General features: G+C 39.0%; 1 protein-coding gene across 6 annotated transcripts in view; it reads right to left on the reverse strand.

Annotated features, from left to right (window-relative positions):
* LOC126486098 (tRNA wybutosine-synthesizing protein 3 homolog) overlaps positions 1-22,087 on the reverse strand; it is a 73,299-nt gene that overhangs the window by 25,138 nt on the left and 26,074 nt on the right. For all 6 annotated transcript variants that reach the window (XR_007588086.1, XR_007588085.1, XR_007588084.1 and 3 more), the window contains exon 3: positions 20,252-20,392. Coding sequence is in view for 3 of the 6 variants with exons in the window: in XM_050108924.1 (XP_049964881.1) it covers positions 20,252-20,392 (141 nt within the window). In the remaining 3 variants the exon portion in view is untranslated. The remainder of the gene's footprint in view (positions 1-20,251; positions 20,393-22,087) is intronic.

The following is a 22,087-nucleotide window of genomic DNA, read 5'->3' on the forward strand; positions in this document are numbered from 1 at the left end:
CCCTCTTCAGGAACCACACGTTTGTCTGGCCTCTCAACAGATACCCCTCCGTTGTGGTTGCACCTACGATACGGCTATCTGTATCGCTGAGGCACGCAAGCCTCCCCACCAACGGCAAGGTCCATGGTTCATGGGGGGAGGTGTACATACATGCAAAACTTTAAAATTAACATGACACAGGTGGGCTCAATACATGTTACTATACAACCAACTACAGCACATACAACAATGGTCAGCTAATGTTGTAAAATGTGTACTGCATTGTTACTTGGGTGTGCTGTATTTAATGACCACTGTTGCTGAGTACGCACAACAATCTGTTTCATGGATTTCTCATTATGTGATTTATGTAATGTGTATATCTGAAGTAATATATTTGTGGATTCACACTGGAATGCAGGATTTTGTAGGCACAGTATCCAAGAATTACTGGAGTGAGGATTTTGTAAGTGGAGGTAAATTTGTGGCAGTTTTACCCTTTATACTTTTACATTATTTTTCTCCATGAATAAAGATGATGTTCTCAAATTACCCTTACTTAGGAACATATTGATCCTCTTTAGAATAAATTACTTTTTTGCTGTTAAGATGCTCATGTAAATTCTCACCAACAACTCTACATACATTACTGTTTTTCTTATCTATTGCATGGCACCTTATTGGGCACTGTAGTATATTCTTTTTGAAACTAGCACTCAGTCACCAGCTTTTATTTCAAGGGCTGAAAGAAGCTTTTTCAGATCTGGAAACTGATCTTTTGGAGCGGAAATGGATGTATTCCCAGCTGCTGTTTCCTTACAATCGTGTAAAATTTATCTATCTGTCTCCATCTTTTGTTGACCAGAAGTAACCAACATCCAAAGATTGTAGCTAACGAATTGAATTTGGAAGCCAGGCAATGAATTTTATAGAATTTCCTTCACACACCTCCAGATTTTCTATAGCAATGCGTGAACTTAAAAACTATGAGTGCTTTTTCCCTGGTAATTTCTTCAGTACTGGAAGTAGCAGTGATGTGAACCATTCCTTGAAAGTATTGTGGTGAAACCAAACAGATTCTGTTCTACTCAACCAGGTTCCTTTGGGGGCATTTCATTTCAAGTCCAAATTGTCAACAATTTATCACATTTATAATTCACATGAAGCAGTAACAGCTTGCCCTCAGAATTCTCACAAACCATAAGTGAAGTGCACATTTTTGATGAATTCCTGATTTGGTACAGGTATTTTGTACTTTTCCTTGTCAAGAGCTTTCGTTTTGGATCAGTCACCAGACTGGTCTCATCTTAATTCTAAGTATTTTCAGGGGAAATATTTTCCAGTTCTGTTTCAACAAGATCAAAAAATTTGTTCACAATTTCTCCATCAATAGCTGCACAACTACATGTAAAATGTTTTGCTGGGCACTGAGAAAGAACTTTGTTGTGATGGTTAAGGAATGACTCACCCCTAATCCTCCCACTCTCTTCCTGGAAGATTGTTGGAGAACTGCATTTCTTTCTTCTCCTATGAGAACAGTCTACAAGTTGTGCTTAAACAATTAAAGAGAGCTTTCAAAGCAAAGATGTATTCTCTGCAGCAAGTGCATCACACTACAAATAAAACGTAAAGTGGGCATAAGCAACAAAAATGACAACATAGAAAGATTTAAATCCCTGACTTTCTTGCCACATTTGGAGAACTTGTCATTAAAAATCGGCCGGATCCTGGTCAAACTCAAAAGTCTCCATTGAAAGCAGCAGCCTTTTGTGCTCTGTCACAAATGACTTGATGCTCCACAAAGCTGAGGTTTACAAGATCTGCTGTGAGTGTAGCCTTTCATATATCAGGTAGACAACTCGCACAATCCAGGAAAGATACATGGAACACCATAGATACACCTGACACTTACAGCCCAATAAATCATCTGTGGCAGAGCACTGCATCAATACCAAACACTCTATGAGGTATAAATATGTCCAATTCCAGCATCAACTTCATCGTTTTGGGACTCAGTTGTGAAAGAAGCAGCTGAAATTTTTTTAGTGAAGAACTTAATCTACAAAGATGGAAGTTTCAACCTATACAGACCATGGATTTGGGCATTTTTCTTTTTTAAATAAACTCTCAAAGACATCACTGCAGTGCAGCTAATAATGACACATCAATATCCCAGGATGGATCGACTGTGTAGCCACAGATTCATTGCAGCTAATCAGTGTCTCTGGTGCTTGTATTTTTGGTGCTTAAAACAGCGGAACAAGAACTGTAGCATGTTAGCTCACCCTGAAGATGCCCAAAAGAGATGCGGCATAAAATATAAGAGAAAGAAGATATAAACTATACGTGGCTGCGCTCTTGAAATTTAATGGATTTCCCCACCTGACATTATTTATTGCCTACTCCATTTAATTTATAAATTGACAGGACTCTAGATAATGACTAAAAAAAATAACTGTATTTTGCTGTTACAATATTGCTCCCACAAATCCACGGTAAGTGACTTTGTATGTATCAAGAACTATAACACAAATATCTTGTATTCAGTCAAACAGATGCCTAATATGTTGTACATATAATGTTTACTTGTCTTTGCACTATTGCTCCTATATGCCTTTATGCACATGGAAGTGTCAGCTTAATCCACAATGTTGCTGGAATCTGATCTCCACAAGGAGCAACACCTTCTACAGGCTCGAAGTGCAAATACCTAAAATTCCCACAACCAGATTGCAACACATTCTAAGACTCTTCCACAGCTAACAGTAAGGTTCAGAAAGTCGAGGATGGGATGGAGTGAAATTTTAAATGTGTTGCAATGCCACTGTCACAAAGTTACACATTTATGGTGGGTAAATAACTCTTCCTTTGAATTCTTCTCTGGCTTCTTCCTTCTCCACAGCTAAATTTGTGTGAGTGTTTCTTCATAAATCATTCTGGGCACACACTCCTAAAATAGCTTGATGGTTGTGACTGATGACTGATCATATTTTCATATTATACTGCGTGCATGTATTCTGTACAGCTCCCTAAATTCCTAATTTTTTCCAATAATGTCACCCCTGTGTACATAACTGTGCCCTTTCTTTCAATGGTATTGCATGATGAGACAAAAAACTAAAACAAAATTATTTCCTACACAATCACCATGGCAACTGGGACAACTGCAATAGCTTTCTACTACCTTATTCCATCATGTAATTCACCCAATTAGGTGGATGTTTGAAACATCATGATTGCTGGCAGATGACCTAGGATTCCCCCCCCCCCCCCCCTCTTGCATCAATAAAGAAATCTGTATGATGAATGAATCTGCATAGAAAGCTTTGTGGATGAATTACCACTCTGTAAGGGATCCACGGTCCATTACACAGGTCAAGTTAGGCCAAGAATGTCTCCTACTGTGTTTAACCAGAATACATAGCTTTACATATAGTGCAAACTTACATAACTTTGGTTACTGCAAAACCTCTATTCCTTCAATACAGTATTACTGAGAAGCCAATATCAGACTGAAACATCTCCTGTAGTAGTAAAAACTGATCAGCTCATCCATTAGGTAATGATCATTAAAATAAAAGGTTAGGCTGCTAGATCATTCAATCACTAACAACAGAAAATTTAATTGAGGGAGTTTTGTGTTGGCTAACATGCCATGTGCACCCAGTGAATGATACTGTGTTGTAGCAGCAGGAGATGTGCTGCAAATATTGTACTGGCTGAGTATGACCTCATCACTGTCAGTTGACCCTCATCAAACCGTAAGAATTATAAAGGATAGTGACAAAGTATTTGTTTTAGCAAAAAGTGATTACAAAGTTAGGGAGTGCCAATATTATATGTCTACCATGGTGGTCAATGGGTTGCAGTAAGGCTAATGTGTGCAGATTATTATAACAGCATGTGATGATTTATCGACATATGAACTTTGTTAACGCAAAATATTTATTCCTTAAAATAGTATTATTGAGCATCCAAAATCTGACTGAAACATCTCCTGTAATAGTTACAAGGTGTACAACTTTGCTTCCGCAGTTTGTCAATAGGTGGTGACAACGGTAAGTAGTGGTCAAAAGAAACAGATCGCAGACGTCAGGCAGTTAGCTTGGACCTTGTTCAACATAACCTCATTCTAATGTTAGTCTATTTGGGTCTGAATCATATAGCTGTTCTTGATTGAAAATGTCAGTTTACGAGCCTAATTCTCGTCATTTGTGGGAGGTGTTACTGTTTGTATCAATATGAAGAAAAAAGCAGCTGAGTCTCATCACATGCTCTCAAGTACGTATGGTAAGGATGCTATTAGTGAAAGAACACGTTGTGAGTGGTTTCAAGAACAGTGATTTTAATGTCTTACACCGGCATAGTGGAGGAAGAGAGAATGTTTTCTAAGATACAGAATTGGAGACATTGCTGAGAGAAGACTTGCGTCAAACTCAAGAAGGACTGGCACGATTAGTGGGGGTGACACAGCAAGCCATTTCAAAATGTCTCAAGGCTATGGGCATGATTCAGAAAGAAGGAACTTGGGTTCTGTGTGAGCTGAAACCAAGAGACATTGAACGGCGTTTGTGTGTTTGTGAACAGTTGCTTCAGAGGCGAAAATGGAAGGGATTTCTGCATCGCATTGTGACTGGGGAAAAGAATGGGTTCTTTACGATAACCCTAAATGCAAAAAATCATGGGGATATCCCAGCCATACTTCCACATCTATGGCCAAACCGAATATTCACAGCTCCAAGATCATGCTCTGCATTTGGTGGGATGAGCTTGGCATCATGAACTATGAGGTATTAAAACCAAGTGAAACAATCACAGGTGCTCGTTATCGAATGCAATTAATGTGTTTGAGCAGAGCATTAAAAGAAAAGTGGAGAGCCGAAATGTACTTGGAAACGTTAAAATGGGAATTCCTATACCATGCACCATATTCTCCAGACATTGCTCTCTCTGACTATCATCTGTTTAAATCAATGGCGAATGTCCTGGCTGACCAACAGTTATGATCTTATGAAGAAGTCACAAATTGGATCGATTCATGGATCACTTCAAAAGATGAACAATTTTTTCGGCACAGGATTCATACACTGCCAGAAAGATGGGAGAAAGTAGTGGCCAGCGATGGAAAATACTTTGAATGATACATATGTAACCAATTTGTTTCATTAAAGCCTCAAATGTTGTGCAAAAAACAGCAGAAGCAAAGTTGTACACTTTGTAAAACCAATCAACTCTTATCCATTAGATAATGGTCATTAAAATACAAGGTTAGGCTACTAGATCACTCTAGAAATTTAAATTGGGTGTGTTTCAACCCAATGTCACTGATAGTAACCAATTATTATAATATGCAGCTACACAGATCATTCTTTCCAGGCCTTAGAGTGACAAGCTGAAATTATTTTGAAGTCAATTTGTGAGTTCAAAAATTGTAAACTTGCGTGTCTCTGAAACAACTTGATAAACTCACTGCACAAGTTTGCAAGTCACCAGTGATTTCCACACATGGCCACTTTCATGTTGTACATCTGTTTCATGTCATTATAAAATCTGCATGTAACTCAAAAGGCACTTATTAAAGCTGTTACTCAAAAAGGCACAAAATATGGAACTTCTGACATCACCAATGAAAAGCATACACAAAACACCACTTCCAAAGTGACAAGCTGTATTAATCAGCAGAATTTAGATCTATCTTTGTTGTTTGATGTATTTTTGACAGACTGACAGATTTATCATTTTTTTTTTATTATGAGAGAATCAGCAGATGAAGAACTAACAGTAAGGTCTCTAAATGAGCAGCACAAAATTTTTTTTAATATGCTTAACATAATTACTGTTTAAATTTAAGAAAATGGTGTTTTTCTCAAGTTTACAAAGGCTGCGTGAAGCAAGTATGTAATGGGATGGAAGCAAGCATATCCAAGAAAGCACATCCAATGCCTCAGGGCCTATCTGTAATTATGTGCAGGCAATTCATACTCTGTACGACTAATTTTGACTTCATCAGATTCACAACCTGGAAACAACTCAACTTCAGTTTCTTGTGATATTTCAACATCTTGCAAGTCAGAATGGACTCCGAGGTTAATGTTAACATGGCTTTTTAGGTGCTAGTATACTGCAATTTATAACGACTGGTGTAGGGGACTTGTACAATACTACACATTAATCTCTGGTCTGTAACCACATTAGAAACTTAATGCTGTGTTATGAAACCTATTCTCACTATGAGTTTTAGAATCAGTTGGTGTAGGCAGAGTTTGCCACAATTTGACCAAAATACTATTTGCGGGCTTTCAACGAGGTGTAATTTTGTAACATTTAACAGGCCAGCATTGTTCCCAATTATACAGTTAATGAATTAAATGACTTTACTTGGTCGAGCTACTCATACTGTGCTCTGCCTGCATTTACGAGTTGTGGACTATTGCTTGTATAATAGATCTCATGAACAAAGTACATTAATTTGCAGATTACACAGATCTATTGGCAAGAAGACATACAAATATATGTGTGTGTAAGCCGACCTTAAGGCAGTGGAAGGATGACAGCTAAGCAATTCATAAGTGTGGTGCTAGATTTGTTTCTGAGATGTTCAATCAGCACACGACTGTTATGGAGATGCTTCATCTACTCAAATGGGAATCCCTAGAGGGAATTTTGTGAAACACTGTTGAGAAATTTTAGAGAATAGGTATTTGCTGCTAACTGCATGTTGATTCTATTGCTGCCAATGTGCACTCTTTGACATGAAACTCAACCGGCGGCCGGCCGCTGCAAAGGCTAAGACTGCGCCAATCGCAACATGGGACAAATAAACTGGCAAACTCACTAATTCTCTAAGTCCAGCAATCTGCACAATCTGGCAACACTGTAGGCTGCGGCACTTCCTGGAGGAAGTCTTGTCTCATATAAGAGAAACCATACACTGTTTATGCCTGTGGTATAGCGGTACCGTGCGTTGTTTCTGTCTACAATGTCTGTGGATCAAAACTAGCTGGCGCAAGAATTTTTATAGCCTCTTCCAACTTAATGCTGAAGACATGAATGTAATGGTAATGCAGATTCAATCTATTTCACTTTCTATCAAACCGATAACAAACTTTTATCCAGTAACCATTTTGCGGCAGATTTCTTGCAGACTGTCCTCCTCTGGACGTCGCATGCCGCAAAGCTCCGGGATCCATTTGCTGGCTACTGGCAGCGGCCGTGGCGACAGCAGTGGCGCAGCACTCTCCCATTCTTTATCGAAAGCGCCTGCTAGCGCTCATTGCTTTTGATAATTTAAAACGCTTTATTATTATTAAATGTTGCTCCATAGAAGATTTCTACGATTTCCATTCATGCTCGAAAGCAACATAGACCGACGCCCTGATTAGTAGATTGGTACTGTATTACATTCAAAAATGTTCACATGCGTGTGAAATCTTATGGGACTTAGCTACTAAGGTCATCAGTCCCTAACCTTACACACTACGTAATCTAAACTATCCTAGGGACAAACACACACACCCATGCCCGAGGGAGGACTCGAACCTCCGCTGGGACCAGCCGCACAGTCCATGACTGTATTACATTATTTGGCAAGAGCTGCATATGGTCCAAAATTAATTTGACAGACTTAGACGAAATTAAACCACCTCACTACATTCGATGAATTTATAAATGCTTCATACCTCTTTCTTTTCCTTACAAAGCCCATTATTTGTGCAACTTTTGGCCAATATTCGGATGTTTTCGTCAAGTCAGAGTGAGCTACTGTGGTGTAAAGTGTATTACAGTTTTTGTTTCATTCCTTATGGTAAGTCTATGAGATAAACTGTGTGAATACCTTGCAATGCATGCTCTGTAGCAGTGCAGGAACACCGCACATTTTGAGTTCCATGTATGGATTCATGAAGTGATAGTTAAGGTCATCAGATTTAAACCAGAAAAAGTTATTGATTTTGAAGTTTCATAGAATGGAAAGGAATTGCTAACGCCGGTGTCAGCAAACGTCTACAGTTAAATGCTATTGCAAAATTTAGAAGAGAGGAACTATATTTATCTACATGTTCACTTCATAAACAACCTCCCGACATGTTAAACCTATATGACAAACAAAGCTCAAATTCGAATCGTTGACAGTAGGTTTGAATCTTTTCGGAAACTATTTTACAGTGAAGCACCTTGGCATTTGCAAAACAGACATTCATGATATTAACATAATTTACTAAGTCGAAATTGCATGAAGATTTATGTGTAAAGGCATTCTTCAGATTTAGCAGTTTGCAACTCCATTAGTTAAAATGGAAAATAAAACGTTGTGTTCAGTGGCCTTCACCGAGATTGGAACTGCCATTTCATATAGCACCAGCATCGCAACGCATAAGGGAATCGCTGAGCTAACGACACACTGGCGGCAACAGGCGGACTATAGTCATTGCGATATTGCCTGAGCCTCAAAACGCAACATTAAACACACAAACAGGTGTTACTTATGTGAAGAAAGCCGTTCTTGGAGACCAGAAATTAAATATACTTTCTAAGTGTCTCATCTTACAGTGGATTATATCGTATGAGTCTTCGATGTGAAAAACGAATTCCAAGTGAATTTAGCGACGTAATGCCGGCATACACCCGGAAGTAAATGCACTCTCACAGTGTTGACAAATACTTGCTACAACGCTGCCAATTCTCAGCGCTCTTACGAGACAGCTCTTTAGCGAAATGCTTGTTGTGATTATCCAATACGGTTCTTCAGAGGGGAGACGCGCGCGCACGTTTGGTTTTTATGCGGCGTTCTCCCCTGATAGTTTCTGACGTCGCCTTGTGTATACATTTGAGGTATTCAATCATCATTAATCCAGAATGATGTAAGTTTCAGCTTCCGGCGTGTAAGAAGGCTGTTGATGCCGACATTTTATCATTACAATGCAGGGAAAGCAAAACGGACGATTCAGTGTTTCTCATTCAGCATAAAGCATGTGAGATAATTTTCCGTAACGTTCATTATCATCTCAAAATATGAAGTAAAAATACTTCGAAAGCTTATTTGAATTGAATATAATGTAAGATATCAAACACTTTCCTCGATGTCACATGTGTCCACGTGCAATCTTTTGCAGCATACATATAGAATGCCACGATTACCATGAGAATGAAGAAATATGTTGGTAGGGATGGAAGCAAGAAGAGAAGCAATCAACAAATATTCGATTCCACATGGCATTCATTTCATTTGAGATTCAGGAAGAGGTAAAGCAGGATATTACTTTTGTTAACACGAAAGATATGCCGCACTTATGGACAACGAGGAAGCCTGTCTCTTCATAAGTTTCCTCCTTGAATTGTATATGCCCTATTACATACTAAGTAGCCTGATCATTGTTTCCATGATGTTATCCTCTTGTTTGGCTCCTAGATGATGAACAGATTCCAAATGCATGTCTGTGCATGAAAGTAGTCGTTCGAACCTGTTTTGAGTTGTTTTTTGTGTATTTGCTTTGAATCATTAAGCCGACCCCTTCGAGGGTTATGTCTCAATCTAAACCGTTTTTTATCTACTGGCATAATTTATTCAGACAGCATCAGCACAAGACATCAAACAAAGTCTTCCATTTACAGATGCAACACTCTAACCAGTAGCTGACCCAAGAGTAATCCGCAGTCATGGTCCGAAATTAGTAGCTCTCTGCTACTATGGCATAGTCTGTACTGCAATTTTGACTCCTCAACACCAGTTTATCTGGTAACACTGTTAAATCAACAGGAGTAGTTGCAGAGTTGTGACAGCTTATCTGTCCTCCTGTTGACATCTTCATGTATCTCACTTCTCCTAAAGCGTTGATCACGAGGTGCCGAAGTAAATGAGTGTATTCTGCATGACGTAACATTCATTATTGCCTTCTTTCATAGCCACTCTTCATGTGCATCGATACCAAATAGGGATGTGAAAACTCTTGGGAGTGAGAGAGTGACAATAATAATCATAACAAGAACAAGCAAGTAATGTATGAAGTTTATTGCAATGGAGAACGAGAATAGCTGTGAAAACAAAAATCTATAAAAATAGGCTGATTCTTGAGCTGGCACAATGCAAATATCTTCTTAGCATTTTGTTAGTGAATTTAGTCCTGGATGTTTGCAGAGAAAAAGCAAAATTCGGTGCTTCTCGCTAGTGTAATAGTGCAACTACCCTTTTTTTAGAACACGACTCAAGCAGGTCCCCAAGTAACTACCAAGGCACTGCTGCATTCTGCTCCCTGACATTGTTCTGATGATGGTTAATGTAGATAGTTCTGATTATGAAATACAAAACATATTGCAGGTTAGTTTCTAGGATCGTAATATTAAATTTGTGTTGTAGATGGCACTTGAATATGACGACTAACCAGATGACTCATCAATATAAAAAGACAATATTATGACAATTTAGCAGGGTACTCAACATGAATTCTGAAATTGGGTGACTGACCGCAAAGGTGCTAAACGTCGTCAAGAATATAAGAAGTCTCAATCGCATTAATAACATGAAGATCGTCTTCGACAGCTCGCCACTTTCACATTGCTATCTCCACCCCACTCCAGACAGCCCTCGGTGGAGCTGCACTAAGTTGCCGATGTAATTGAAGGCCTTCAAACCGACAACAGACCACGGATTGAAAAATACAAGTGAATTCTCTTGCAGCATAAGCTTATTTTAACTAAACCTCAAATGATTGCCCTATTGAAAAAAGTAAAATGTTACACACTGTTGATGTCAAACGGACATTATCTACGTACTGTCTTGCGTTCTACTCATCTATATTATCAGGTGTACTATCAAAATGATTAGATATAATGGTTGCTGATGTAAAGCATTGATACCAGATAGTGGGTTTGCAACAATATTGGTGCAACAATAAAACACAAGTTCACAAAAGTGCAGTTGTGCATTTTCATACGTTTTCACCTCCAGATCTACCACAGAAAATGCATACTAACAAACTTGGTCATTGTCCCTGTAATTTTTGCTCTCTTATTTCAGACCGAGTTGATGAACAAAGTAAAATTCGTGACTCTCATAGATGCTTCGAATCTGTTCAGTAATTTTATCAGTAATTTTGATGTGACTCAAGATTAGTGAGGTCTACGATCATGGCAACTCCTGCCAGTTTGCTAGGACACACTTACATGTGACAGGTAGCACCTGATTTAAAACTTACCGAAAGGAATTGATAAGACACATCTTTTGCAGCAAACCTGGAACTGCTTTCGGAGGCCACTACTGTTTTATAAAGTCACTACTTTACAACTATGATGCCAAGGAATTCCTGCATAAACTTACTCATTGCCATAATCGCGGCTGCAGTAGATAACTGATAACTCACAATGTGAACGATGAGACAAGGGATAGATTCTGCATGAAATGACCTTGTATTCACAAAGTATTACTAAATCAATATCGTCAGAGGGAATATTCACAGTATTTCATACAGATGACAAGAAAATGCCAGGCGAATTTAGCAGGATAAATCAGTCCCACAGCTGCAAATCATTGTTATGCCAACAGCGTTGCCAAAGGATGCCTACAACATTGCAGTCTGGACCACGCTGACAGCAAGAAGAGCGTGTTTTCGTAGCCCGAATATTTCATGATAGGATCCAGACATCCAATTTATTGCGAGAGAGTCTGCTCTCCAAATTTTAGATATGTGGTGTGGCCATGTGCCTACAATTTAGTAATAACCCTCTGACTGTTATTCCCATTTATGTGATTCTGATGACGAGAAAGCTCTACCATGGGTTATCTGTATGTCTACTGAAAGCAAGCGACATAACATAATAGCAGGAAGCCTGTCATATACTTTTAGATATGGTTTCCTGAGCGTCAGATGTATATGATATTAGCATCCTTACCCCATCAAAAAGGATTTCTTGCTATTGAATTTTACATACATTTTACTACTGAAGGCCTCAGGTTTCTTGCTTTCCACATAGCAAACAATGGCTACCACTTCTCGCTGTCGCATGTCACAACCTAATTCCTTCAGTATCATCTGGTTTAACTACGACTATAGTTCATTATCCTTAAACATATGCCTTTACTTCAAAAACTACATGTGTCATCTCTAGGTAATGTTCACTGCCGGATTACTCAAGAAGCTTTTCGAATAGAAGCAAAAATCATTTAGCGGATGAGGATTTTATTTCGTGGTACACCTCAGAACAAAAGAAACAAAATAACAGTAAGAGCAGCAGGCTCATCATATTGAGCATGGGCAACGTCAACGCAGCGCCATGAATTCCTCCGAATTTACTTCCTGATAGCCCAAAGGCGCTGTACTTCAAAAACAACCTATTCGCAGAGGAATTACTATCCACGTGTAATTGCTAGAATATCTTGCTACGTCAGGTATCAGTTATCAGACGCTAAATCTAAGCTGTTGATTTTTATTGAACCAACTTGCTGTGTATAGGAAATTGATCAGAACAACTGGATGAGTTTATTATTTTGGTATAATGTATGAAAATCCACTTTTCCCACTTATCTTATCCTAAATAATCCATGATTGGATTGAGAGCAAGGTAAATAGTATGCATTATAGATAGAATGAGAGTGAATATTGAAACGAAATTATTAGAATCATGGGAAGGCAATGATGTATCGATATGCAGTGACATGAGAGTATTCTGAGGTAAAGGTCTGTCTCTGACATTGGAGAGAAGGGGGCTAGGTTTGTCTGTATTCTTACGTTAAGCTCAATGAGTAGAAAAGCGTGGGCAGATTTCATTGTGTGCTGGAAAGAAGACAGCCAGGAGTTTCAAATGCTTGAAATTCTAGAGCATTGATTGGCCAGGGTGCACACCACCCTCGTCGTAGGCAGGGGGAGAGCAGTAGCGTGGTAAGAGTAAGGCACTTGCCTCGGGACGACTGAAGCAGCCGGATGGACTGAGGAAGTGGCGGAGCAAAATGCTCTCCGCAAAGGGAAAGAAAATGAGTTATTTAAGGCTCTAATGTTCCACCTTACGTGGTAACATTATCTTTCAGAGTATATTTAATTTAATATAATATTTTTGAGGGAACCAAATTGTTTATAGACAGGTAAAAGATAGGCAAATGTGAGATTACTATGTCGCGACCGCAATGAGTAACTTGAAAGTTAACAGAATTTGATATTTCGATTGAGTAATTCGGTGAACAGTAAAGTGTTAGAATTCAATTGTAAAGCAGGTATGACACAAATAAGATACATGTGACGAGCTATTATAGTCTAAAGACCTGGCTCTCACCACATGGGGCTGATGAAGAAAATTATGAAGAGTGGATGACTGAGTGCTAGGAACCATTAGTTTATAAGTAGGAATGTGTTGATTTACCATAATTCTTTTTAGTAATGGTCAATTTAAATTGATGATTCTGGTTAGTTTGTTTAAAAATCTGATCTGGAAGAGTAGGAAAATATTATCTCGTGGCTTTAACTAATCAAGCTGCTAACAGAAATTCATGGTAGAAAGTAATGCTCTTAATTTTGATCTGAAAGAATTAGTTTTCAAAGAAGCCATTTGTAGCTTGCGTGTGTTTTAATTTGTAATTTGACGAATTTCTGAAATTCATGGATAAAGGCAAGGTTGCTAATTTAATATGAAAGAATAAGAAGTCACCTTTTGTGGAATGAGTCAGTAGAAATTTACGTGTGAAGCTGATTTTTAGAACAACTGGATTTGAACGACACGTGGGAATCACTGAGGTCGCTTTCCTGAATTAAAAAAAGGGGAAACAGCATAATAGTAATTCGTGTTTCCATGCTGTCCACGCTATACATGAACTGTAAGTACTGTGAAAAGTTCTGTGTGTGTATTTATGTATCTTTGGAGGGGAGGCTTTGGATGGTATATTATTTAATGGTGCCGACATATAATTAGGAAATCAGTCTAGGTAACTTGTGGAGGGCATTTTCTCAGTTGAAATAACGTGCCGCGCACGAATATGAGGGGAACGTAAATTTCGGAATCGCGACCGCGTGAACTTTCCAGCCATGCGGGACTTAGTTAACATCGAGGCACATCAATAAATGAGAGGTTTGATTGAAGGAGTTAGACTTTTTTTAGTACTGGCCCACGTGGAGATACAATCATTGCTTTGCCCAATGGTAATAGGAGTGATAGTGTGTTGCTGTGACAATGCGAACCTGCGACCGTAGCGGTCGCGCGATTCCAGACCGAAGTGCCTAGAACCGCTCGGCCACAACGGCCGGCGGAAATATGTGGGCGGAGGTTACGAGGTCGTTACGACCTGGGTCAAGAAATTCAGAAACTCTGTGGGAAAATATAGAGAATACATGGTGGGAGATAAACGATCATCACAATCTCTCGATGAATTTAGCCTTATCATTTCCCCGACGCCTTTGAGCAATCCAGTTGCGAGGTCCTAAAGTGTTCCGGAAACCTACTAATGCTAAATGGTCCATGTGTATTCTCATTAAAAGTGTCACTACGTGATTCTTACACATAACAATTACTAATTAAATTCTTTACTCAAAGAAATAAATAAAAAAATGTACGCACAACAGATAAATGTTTAATTTTGTATTATTAACCCCAAATTTGGTACACTGTTAATCACCCAACTGTGTTTAAAGAAAATACGTAAGTAATAAGAATCGTAACTGGGCCTGCATAATAACTCTTCCTCCGTTCTGTAAGCTGTTTCTTTTCATTCTGTCTTACTTTCATCTCTCAGAACATAATAACGGTATTGCCAGTAACATGCAGGATAAAATTTCCTAACAGCTGATCTTGTAGCAGCACATATAAAGATATTTTACTTCCTATGGTTTCTCACTCACGGGAAGGAATGGAGGAGAGCCCACAATGCTCAGGTAATATCGCAATGACTACAGTCCGCCTGTTGCCGCCAGTGTGTCGTTAGCTCAGCGATTCCCTTATGCGTTGCGATGCTGGTGCTATATGAAATGGCAGTTCCAATCTCGGTGAAGGCCGCTGAACACAACGTTTTATTTTCCATTTTAACTAATGGAGTTGCAAACTGCTAAATCTGAAGAATGCCTTTACACATAAATCTTCCTGCAATTTCGACTTAGTAAATTATGTTAATATCATGAATGTCTGTTTTGCAAATGCCAAGGTGCTTCACTGTAAAATAGTTTCCGAAAAGATTCAAACCTACTGTCAACGATTCGAATTTGAACTTTTTTTTGTCATATAGGTTTAACATGTCAGGAGGTTGTTTATGAAGTGAACATGTAGATAAATATAGTTCCTCTCTTCTAAATTTTGCAATAGCATTTAACTGTAGACGTTTGCTGACACCGGCGTTAGCAATTCCTTTCCATTCTATGAAACCTCAAAATCAATAACTTTTTCTGGTTTAAATCTGATGACCTTAACTATCACTTCATGAATCCTTACATGGAACTCAAAATGTGCGGTGTTCCTGCACTGCTACAGAGCATGCATTGCAAGGTATTCACACAGTTTATCTCATAGACTTACCATAAGGAATGAAACAAAAACTAATACACTTTACACCACAGTAGCTCACTCTGACTTGACGAAAACATCCGAATATTGGCCAAAAGTTGCACAAATAATGGGCTTTGAAAGGAAAAGAAAGAGGTATGAAGCACGGACCATATGCAGCTCTTGCCGAATAATGTAATACAGTCATGGACTGTGCTGATGGTCCCAGCGGAGGTTCGAGTCCTCCCTCGGGCATGGGTGTGTGTGTTTGTCCCTAGGATAATTTAGACTATGTAGTGTGTAAGGTTAGGGACTGATGACCTTAGTAGCTAAGTCCCATAAGATTTCACACACATGTGAACATTTTTGAATGTAATACAGTACCAATCTACTAATCAGGGCGTCGGTCTATGTTGCTTTCGAGCGTGAATGGAAATCGTAGAAATCTTCTATGGAGCAACATTTAATTATAATAAAGCATTTTAAATTATCAAAAGCGATGAGCAGTAGCAGGCGCTTTCGATAAAGAATAGGAGAGTGCTGCGCCGCTGCTGTCGCCACGGCCGCTGCCAGTAGCCAGCAAATGGATCCCGGAGCTTTGCGGCATGCGACGTCCAGAGGAGGACAGTCTGCAAGAAATCTGCCGCAAAATGGTTACTGGATAAAAATTTGTTATCGGTGTGATAGAAAGTGAAATAGATTGAATCTGCATTACCATTACATTCATGTCTTCAGCATTAAGTTGGAAGAGGCTATAAAAATTCTTGCACCAGCTAGTTTCGATCCACAAACATTGTAGACAGAAACAACGCACGGTACCGCTATACCACAGGTGTACACAGTGTATGGTTTCTCTTATATGGGACAAGGCTTCCTACAGGAAGTGCCGCAGCCTATTGTGTTGCCAGATTGTGCAGATTGCCGGACTTAGAGAATTAGCGAGTTGGCCAGTTTATTTGTCCCATGTTGCGATTGGCGCGGACTTAGCCTCTGCAGCGGCTGGCCGCCGGTTGAGTTTTATGTCAAAGAGTGTACATTGTGTGTAAGACTGTGAAGACAACATAAAAGAAATTAAGGCTCATACAGACATAGACAATCTTTTTTCCTCACTCCAATTGCAAGTGGAAAGGAAATGACTGCTGATGGTATGTGGTACACCATATCTTGTAGCTTATGTACACAGATGTAGATGAAGCCATCACTATTCAGTTAAAGAGCACACACGGTAACCCAACAACTGTGGTGGTACATGCTGCTATTCAAAGTAGCAACATTTTCCACTTCCCTTCTACTGTTCCAATGAAAGAGGGTTGCGTAGAAACCTTAAGTTTTGATACTAATGCTAAAAGAAAACAGCATACTGTGTGTGCATTTTTTATTCATGTACAGGTATGATACACAAATATAAGCAAGGTAAAAACATGAGACACATTGGAGCGCAAGTGTTTTACTGGTGGGAAAGGAGCCATTTACACTTTGATGTTGGAACTTGGAGGGCCATAGATGCCAAAGAAGAAGAGGTCGGTGCGATAATGGCTGTCGTTTCTAAAGAAAAAACAAAAGAAGATTGGAATTACTTAATTACTTGTTGATTTTGGGATACTAATGATCTATCTGTTGTTGAGTTTGGTTATTAAGAGCTTAAATGTGAATGTTTAATTGATATGTTGAAAGTGTTATAGGGACTGTTAAATACAGAAGGATTATGAAAAGAAGTGGTTACATAATTTCGTAGCTAGTGGGTAGCAAACATAATCTTCCATTATCACAGCGTTTTCCTGCAGACATTGAAGAAGGTCAATATAACTGCAAGTGTCACTCCAAAGCAGGACCACAACTTCAAGGAGGTGCGACATGAGTGTAGAAAGAGAAGCTTTAAAGGTAAAGGTAATTTTGAGCACAAAACAGACAGATCACATTCACTGAATTGGTACCCTGGTTATTAAGTACTCTCCAGCAGTGAATACCAGTGGTAACACTCCACAGCATACAGGGTGAACTTATATTTATACGCTCAGAGCCTGGTATCACCTGAAGAGCTGCCACGCCAAAAGAAATGATGATAAAAACAGAATACCTGTCATGCTAAACAAGCCCCCACTTTCTGAAATGTCTCTAGTGCCATGGCAGCAACAGCAAGGGAGTGCAATGAAGTGGCCCATACTCAAAGGTTTTCCAGAAGTTAAGAAAAATGGCATCAACCGGGGCTCTGCTATCCATAGCCTTACAAATATTGTGAACAGAACAAACCCAGTATTATACAGAAATCCATGTTAGTTTCAACAGAAAAGTGGATCAGTATCCTGAAAGCATTAGCATAAACCGCAATGCTTACATCTACTGCATGCTCATATCATATACCTCAGCCATCAGTCCATATAAAAGGGTCATCACTGTATTCTACAACTCCACATCAAATTCAAAGCTTATCTATCACTATTAGTCCAAGTTGTCTCAAAATATGATGGTAATTGTACATGATGTTGGTAGTGTGAGATAAGTGCTGTCATTGTAGAGAACCACACCAATGGTCAACAGTGATTCTGCAGTGTTGCTGAATATACTATGGCAGTGGTGTGGTATCTTACGCCAGAAATTTATAGAAGTGATTATTTCTCAGGAACAGTCACATGATTCTATTCACTGTTACAGCCATTTTACATTAAAGTACCGGGTGATCAAAAAGTCAGTATAAATTTGAAAACTTAACAAACCATGGAATAATGTAGACAGAGAGGTAAAAATTGACACACATGCTTGGAATGACATGGGGTTTTATTAGAACAAAAAAAAGAAAAGTTCACAAAATGTCCGACAGATGGCACTGGACAGCAAAACGTCAGTGACTGTGCACAACAATTGTGTATAAAAGGAGCTGTAATGAGAGAGAGAATCAGATGTGCCAGCAGTCGCAGCATGTTGACGTTACCTGAAAAGGCGCTTTTCGTGAAGCTGTATTATCAGAATGGGGAATGTGCTAACTCAGCGTTACGATCCTATCGCCATAGGAAGGGGATTCGAACGTGTAAAGGTCCGTTGACAAATGCAGCTGTGTCGAGAATGATTTCGAAGTTCGAAGCCACGGGTTGTGTAGACGATAGACCATGTAGTGGCCAACCAAGCACAAGGCGTAATGCTGCTGAGACAGTTCAGGAAGAAATGGAGACTGTAGCAAGTTCGTGTATGCACAGGGAAGTCAGCACTCGCGCAGTTGCACGTCGCACCGGCATTCATTCAATACACTACTGTTTGATTGGCACTGAGGCGTACCCTCCAATGCTATCCTTACAAAATCCATCGGCATCATGAACTGTTACCAGCCGATTTAGTGAAGTGGAGGGCATTTGCGGTGTGGGCGTTTCAAAAGATGGTGGAAGATGACGATTGGTTGAGTAACATGTTGTGGACCGACGAAGCTCATTTCACACTCTGAGGGTCTGTCAATGCCCACAACTGCAGAATTTGGACTACCGAAAATCCTAGAACTGTCGTGGAAACCCCATTGCACGACAAGAAAGTCACGGTATGGGTTGGATTTACCACATCTACTGTTATCGGGCCTTTTTTCTTTGAGGAAATGCGTTATTCTGGTTTTGCAACTGCTACCAAGACGGGCGAGAGGTATGCCGATATGTTACAGAATTGCATCATCTGCAGCCTGGCTGATAAACACCTGCTGGAACGTACGATGTTTATGCAGAATGGCGCTCCACCCCATATTGCTAGACGCGTGAAAGATCTCTTGCGCACGTCATTTGGTGATGATCGTGTGCTCAGCCGCAACTTTTCATGCTTGACCTTCCAGGTCCCCAGACCTCAGTCCGTGCGATTATTGGCTTTGGAGTTACCTGAAGTCACAAGTGTATCGTGATCGACTGACATCTCCTCGACTACAGCTATTGTTGAGGAATGATGGTGGACATATTGAGCATTTCCTGTAAAGAACATCATCTTTGCTTTGTCTAACTTTGTTATGCTAATTACTGCTATTCTGATCAGATGAAGCGCCATCTGCCCGACATTTTTTGAACTTTTGTATTTTTTTGGGTCTAATAAAACACCATGTCATTCCAAGCATGTGTGTCAATTTGTACCTCTCTATCTACATTATTCCGTGATTTATCCAGTTTTCAAATTTATACTGACTTTTTGATCCCCCGGTACATAAGTTGTGAACTTGGTAGTTACGCCTTTCCAGGGGCAGACTTTTCATGAGTGTTCTATTGTACCCTTGTTTCTGAAACATAACAACAAAGGTGACGAAAATATCTTTATTACAGGTGTACTGCTTCAAAGTTTTTCATGTAACCTGTAAGTGTCCATGGCACCCACTGATCATTAAGTTTTTGATAACTGAGGTTGCCTCAAATGATGATGAGCAAAATTTACCTCAGCATTAGGTAATTTTGCATAAACTGAATTGGGCGTGCACCACTGGACAATCTAGAATAATGCATCAACAATCCACACCACATGTTTGTTTGTGATTAATGGGGAACTTGTTCATTCATCTTTGTGGGTAATCTACCAATTATTTGCAAACTTTTAGTACTACTACTGCACTGGCAATTCATCGTTAGCCACCAATATTTATGGATGTCATACTGTAACACTCATTTGACATTAGGGAGCAGATAACAGTGTACAGTTTACATGGACTGATTTGCAATTTTCTTGTCCATGTCCAAGGCAAACAACACAACAACCAGTCAATGAACATCAATCCCTGCATCTCACAAAGCAACTAATCTTTACATTGCTATAGTTGCTAACAGTACACAGCCTACACTGCATATATAATAATAATAGTAATAAAATACCTCACCTCTTCAGAGACTAATAGCTTCCCAGCATGAGAAAGTGGAACTTCTAAGTTTAAGCAGCTACGTATTGCCAGCATGACTTTTCCTCTGTGACCAATTGTGACTCCAGTGTTGCGGAAGCCTGATTCCAGGGCACAATTATGCTGATTTGAAAACAGAGAGAAACCAGTGTGTTCCTTATATATGCATGTAGAAGTTAAAAAATCAACAAGTATGTTGTATCAAATACACAGCCCCTTGGTACAGTTGACATATTTACATAATAATTAACTACCGCAGTTAACCAAACAATATATTCTATTGTTTATTTAACATATTTCACTATGCAATGACAGCCTCTTAACTCCATTTTGTTACTCTTTGCAGGCGAAGCAAAAACTGTTTCTTAAAAAATAATATAAGTGATACAGAACATATCTACATGTGTAACTGTATAGCAGAAGCCTAGTTATTGACTTAACTAAACTCTTTTTTTGTGAAGTTATTGGAATTATGAGTTTCTACAGACAGATGGAGTTACAAGGCTTTCATTGCCTGCCATCGATACGAAGGTGATGCAACTAAGCAGCTCAGAATGACCTGTATATCTCCAACAATGATTTCATTTGAAAATCTTTACCTGACTTTAGCTCTCTTCTAACTGTCCCAACAGTTTGCGTCTTTCCCTAGATTAAGATACTTGGAGAAAAAAAAAAGAACCCTGTCTTTGTTGAATAGCATCTCATATAAAACCTAGCTCTTCACATTACAGTTGACAGATGTTACATCTCATTCTTCACTGATAGTAATTATGATGATGAGGTATAAAGTGCTCATTAATAAGATTATTAGTGGCCTTGCTAGAATAAAAGGTTTGAAAGAAAATAAACAGCACTGTACCTCTGTCAAATGCTTGTTCAATAATGTCTAATCACAGAAAATTTAAAATTATTATTGGCATAATAATGAGGCATTAAAAATTAATTAACTTAGATTAACAGTTGAAGCGATTATAATTAAAGAGAATCGTCTGGTTGATAATATAAAAGAACTGGATGACACATTAAAATCTCTACCCTAATAATTCAGGGAGTAAAATCTTAATACATTTCATAAAATATTGTAATTCATATCACATTCCCTTCATGGAACATTAAAATATATGGCCGATCAGTTGGTACACAACCTTGTGTCCTGTTGTCTCGTTGTGAACTGAAATCTAAGTACCACATGCAGCTCTAACTGCAGAAGCATCTTCAAATTGCAGGTATGTCCAAGATGAGTTATGTCACAGATGACTAGCTGCCGTCAGTAACTGTTACTTAACACTCGTCACTTCAACCATTTTTCTTCCCACTCATGTATGAGTCTATACCTCAATAGCAATATTACAGCATACAGGCAGATAGCACAGTGCCCCCTGGGATTTTCTGTTCATTTTGTCAATTGATTTGCCTCAGTTCCTATCTAACATGGAAGAGAGAGCACCTGATGTTTATGATGATGGAGTTTAGAACCCTCAACACCATGATTTTCACCATACACACTAAAATACATACAAATAAGGGATCTTCATAGCTGTCAAATGCTAAAATTTTTCATTGTAATAACTGCGCTTCAGCATTCAGAATATCTGACACACAGTTAAAATGAAACATACTGAAATGTGTGTACCAAAAACAAGTGTCTGTCTCCACCAGAGTAGAGAGCCACATACAAGTGCGGTATCCATTATATGGAAACTAATGCCTGTGAGACTTGATCTAGTCCCTATGACTGGAATGAAGAATGCCACAGTTTGTGGTCTTTTTTTATCTTCAGCCATATTTCCTCTCCTTGATGAATGTTCTTTTGGCTCA

Source organism: Schistocerca serialis, chromosome 1, assembly GCF_023864345.2.
Source record: "Schistocerca serialis cubense isolate TAMUIC-IGC-003099 chromosome 1, iqSchSeri2.2, whole genome shotgun sequence".
In the NCBI taxonomy this organism is placed as follows: Eukaryota; Metazoa; Arthropoda; class Insecta; order Orthoptera; family Acrididae; genus Schistocerca; species Schistocerca serialis.